Source organism: Haemaphysalis longicornis, unplaced genomic scaffold (assembly GCF_048455015.1).
Source record: "Haemaphysalis longicornis isolate Haplotype H1 unplaced genomic scaffold, Haemaphysalis longicornis Haplotype H1 scaffold_1, whole genome shotgun sequence".
Lineage (NCBI taxonomy): Eukaryota > Metazoa > Arthropoda > Arachnida > Ixodida > Ixodidae > Haemaphysalis > Haemaphysalis longicornis.
Window position 1 is genome coordinate 416,034,546 of NW_027526203.1, and position 2,250 is coordinate 416,036,795.

General features: G+C 44.6%; 1 protein-coding gene across 1 annotated transcript in view; it reads left to right on the forward strand.

The window, feature by feature from the left end:
- The window catches only part of LOC144155590 (protein FAN-like), a 66,793-nt gene that overhangs the window by 63,769 nt on the left and 774 nt on the right, over positions 1-2,250 (forward strand). The window contains exons 29-31 of the mRNA XM_077687127.1: positions 414-452; positions 554-656; positions 1,341-1,450. Coding sequence (XP_077543253.1) covers positions 414-452; positions 554-656; positions 1,341-1,450 — 252 coding nt within the window. The remainder of the gene's footprint in view (positions 1-413; positions 453-553; positions 657-1,340; positions 1,451-2,250) is intronic.

The following is a 2,250-nucleotide window of genomic DNA, read 5'->3' on the forward strand; positions in this document are numbered from 1 at the left end:
TGTGGTACACTGATAGGCTGATTGCTGGCCAGTTGCATGTGCTGAGCCATAATACACTTGCGTGTGGGTAACGCAGCAGTGCTTGGCAACTCTCTAGATCTTGATGAGAGTTCACTGCAGCCTGACACAAGCATTTGGACTGGTATAAAAAAAGCTGCAGCTAAATCTGCTCTTTGCTATGAGTTATGTGAATTCTTTTTCCCACAACATTTATATGAGAAGGCAAAGGGTAGGCTACATACAATTGCTAAACAAGAGGCTCTGTTTACAATTTTTTTTAGAATTCTCATTAAAACTGGTCTGGCATTAGGGCTTTTAAAGTTGGCACCCTCATTTGCACTTAAACGTAAATGTTTGCGTAGCAGTAACATTAAAAGACTTCTTTTGTTAATGAGCTTCCTTTTTCTTTTCAGTTCACGAGGCTGCTGTTTCCTCTGTGTCCTTCAGCCCTGGTTAGTACCAACTGACCTTATTACGATGCAGTGTACAGTGAGTGCTGCTATGGGTTAAGCTTTTTTTCTTGCAATTTTCTAATCACGTCTGTGATTTTCAGATGGTCTTAGGGTGGCATCATGCAGTGAAGACAAGATGCTGAAGGTTTTGGATGTGCAGACTGGTACGGTCTTGTTCAGCAAGAATGCTGGATGGCCCATGAGGTGAGCAAGCAAGCAATGTTTCCTTGAAAGGTTGTGGTTGTGCTCACTTCTTTTGGTTAGCTGTCCTTTGACGTCAACTTAGAGTGAATTTAGTGTAACAAATACTACTTACTAATGAGCGCCACCCTTGCAGTTGTTATTGTGCTCAGTGCAGAGGACCATTAGTCGGCAAAGAGCAAGTAGAATTGTGGCTGCATTTGAATGTAGGCTTTGGCTGGCCATGAATTCTGGATTATTTTCTATTGGTCTCGAACTAAAGCTGTCTCTTAAGCTGTGCTGCTGCTTTTTGACTGGCTATGGTTAATTACTTGTGTTATGCCACGGTTATTGCAAAGGATCCTTTTGTGCATTTTAGCCATCAGTTGCGCATTGGTTATTAGAAAAATGGTGAGATAAGTCTTGTTGCCAATGCAGGTGTCACATTAGGAGCCTATAGTGACCGCAACAGCTCTTAAAAAAGGTCATTCAAATACATTATGCTGCATTAGAGTGCGAGCGCCACAGGCACTAGTTGAATAGTGCTGACATCTGTTTTGTTAGTCTCTGAAGGCATCGCCATACTTGGGGTGGAGAAGTCTCGAAGGGGGGAGGGGGTGCAGGTAGAGTGGAAACTATTGCTTGCGCCTGAAACATATTAGTGGGCCTTTTTGGCACTATGCCTAATGTATGATGGCTCGTTGCCAGGTGTCTCTGCTGGGATGGTGCCACTGTCTTCACAGGCTGCGATTCTGGAAGCCTTCTTGTGTGGGACCTGCTCAGTGCAAAGCTGGTGGCTACAGTGCCTGCACATTCTGGTGAGGTCTCCGGCTTTTCTTTTTTTAAATTGCAGGGTCCTGGAGCACTTCTAAAGCGGATCTTGCAAGTGTGTATTTTTGTGCGTAGAGCATTGGACACATCACCTAACCTTAAGGGAAATACAGTCTTAAAACCAGTGTTGAAGGCTGGAACTGTTGTTTTGAGGAACTAAAACCAGCTAAAATGACGCAGACAAAAGAACAGAGTATATCACATAAAAGTTTTGCAGCCGATTTCTTCTCTTGGCAACACTGAAAACTGCCATGACAGTGCCCACCGTGTCAGCGCATGCGTCCGCATCTCGCAGGGGGAACTGGGAAGTGCTCCCTTGTTAACAGTAGCACATCGCAGTGGCTGCTGCACTAGCATGCTGTGATGCACATCTTTTGCAGCCTTACTTATTGGTCAAAGGCGGGGAAGAAATGGGGTGGTGCTATGCAGGAGGTAAAGCAATGGAGAGAGAGATAATTAATGTGTGTTGTTGCAGAAAGAAAAACGTGGAGCAAGATGGCGAAAGAAGCAGCGTAGAATGGTGGAATGAGGTGGCGAAGGATTGTGAATTATTGGAACGATGCTAGCTTTTTTGTTCCTAGTGTCCCCGTGAGCTGTTGTATGAAATGGCGACCCCGTGTACTTCTGTGATGTTCCACTGATGCATAATCAGTGTATTTAATGCATTGTTTCCCTAAGAGCCTGCTGGGACCACATAGTCCATCACGTAATCAGGGTTATTACACTGTAGTTTGAATTGATACAGAAAGTTGCAGCAATGTGGAAAATGTGGCCCTGCTCCTTGCAG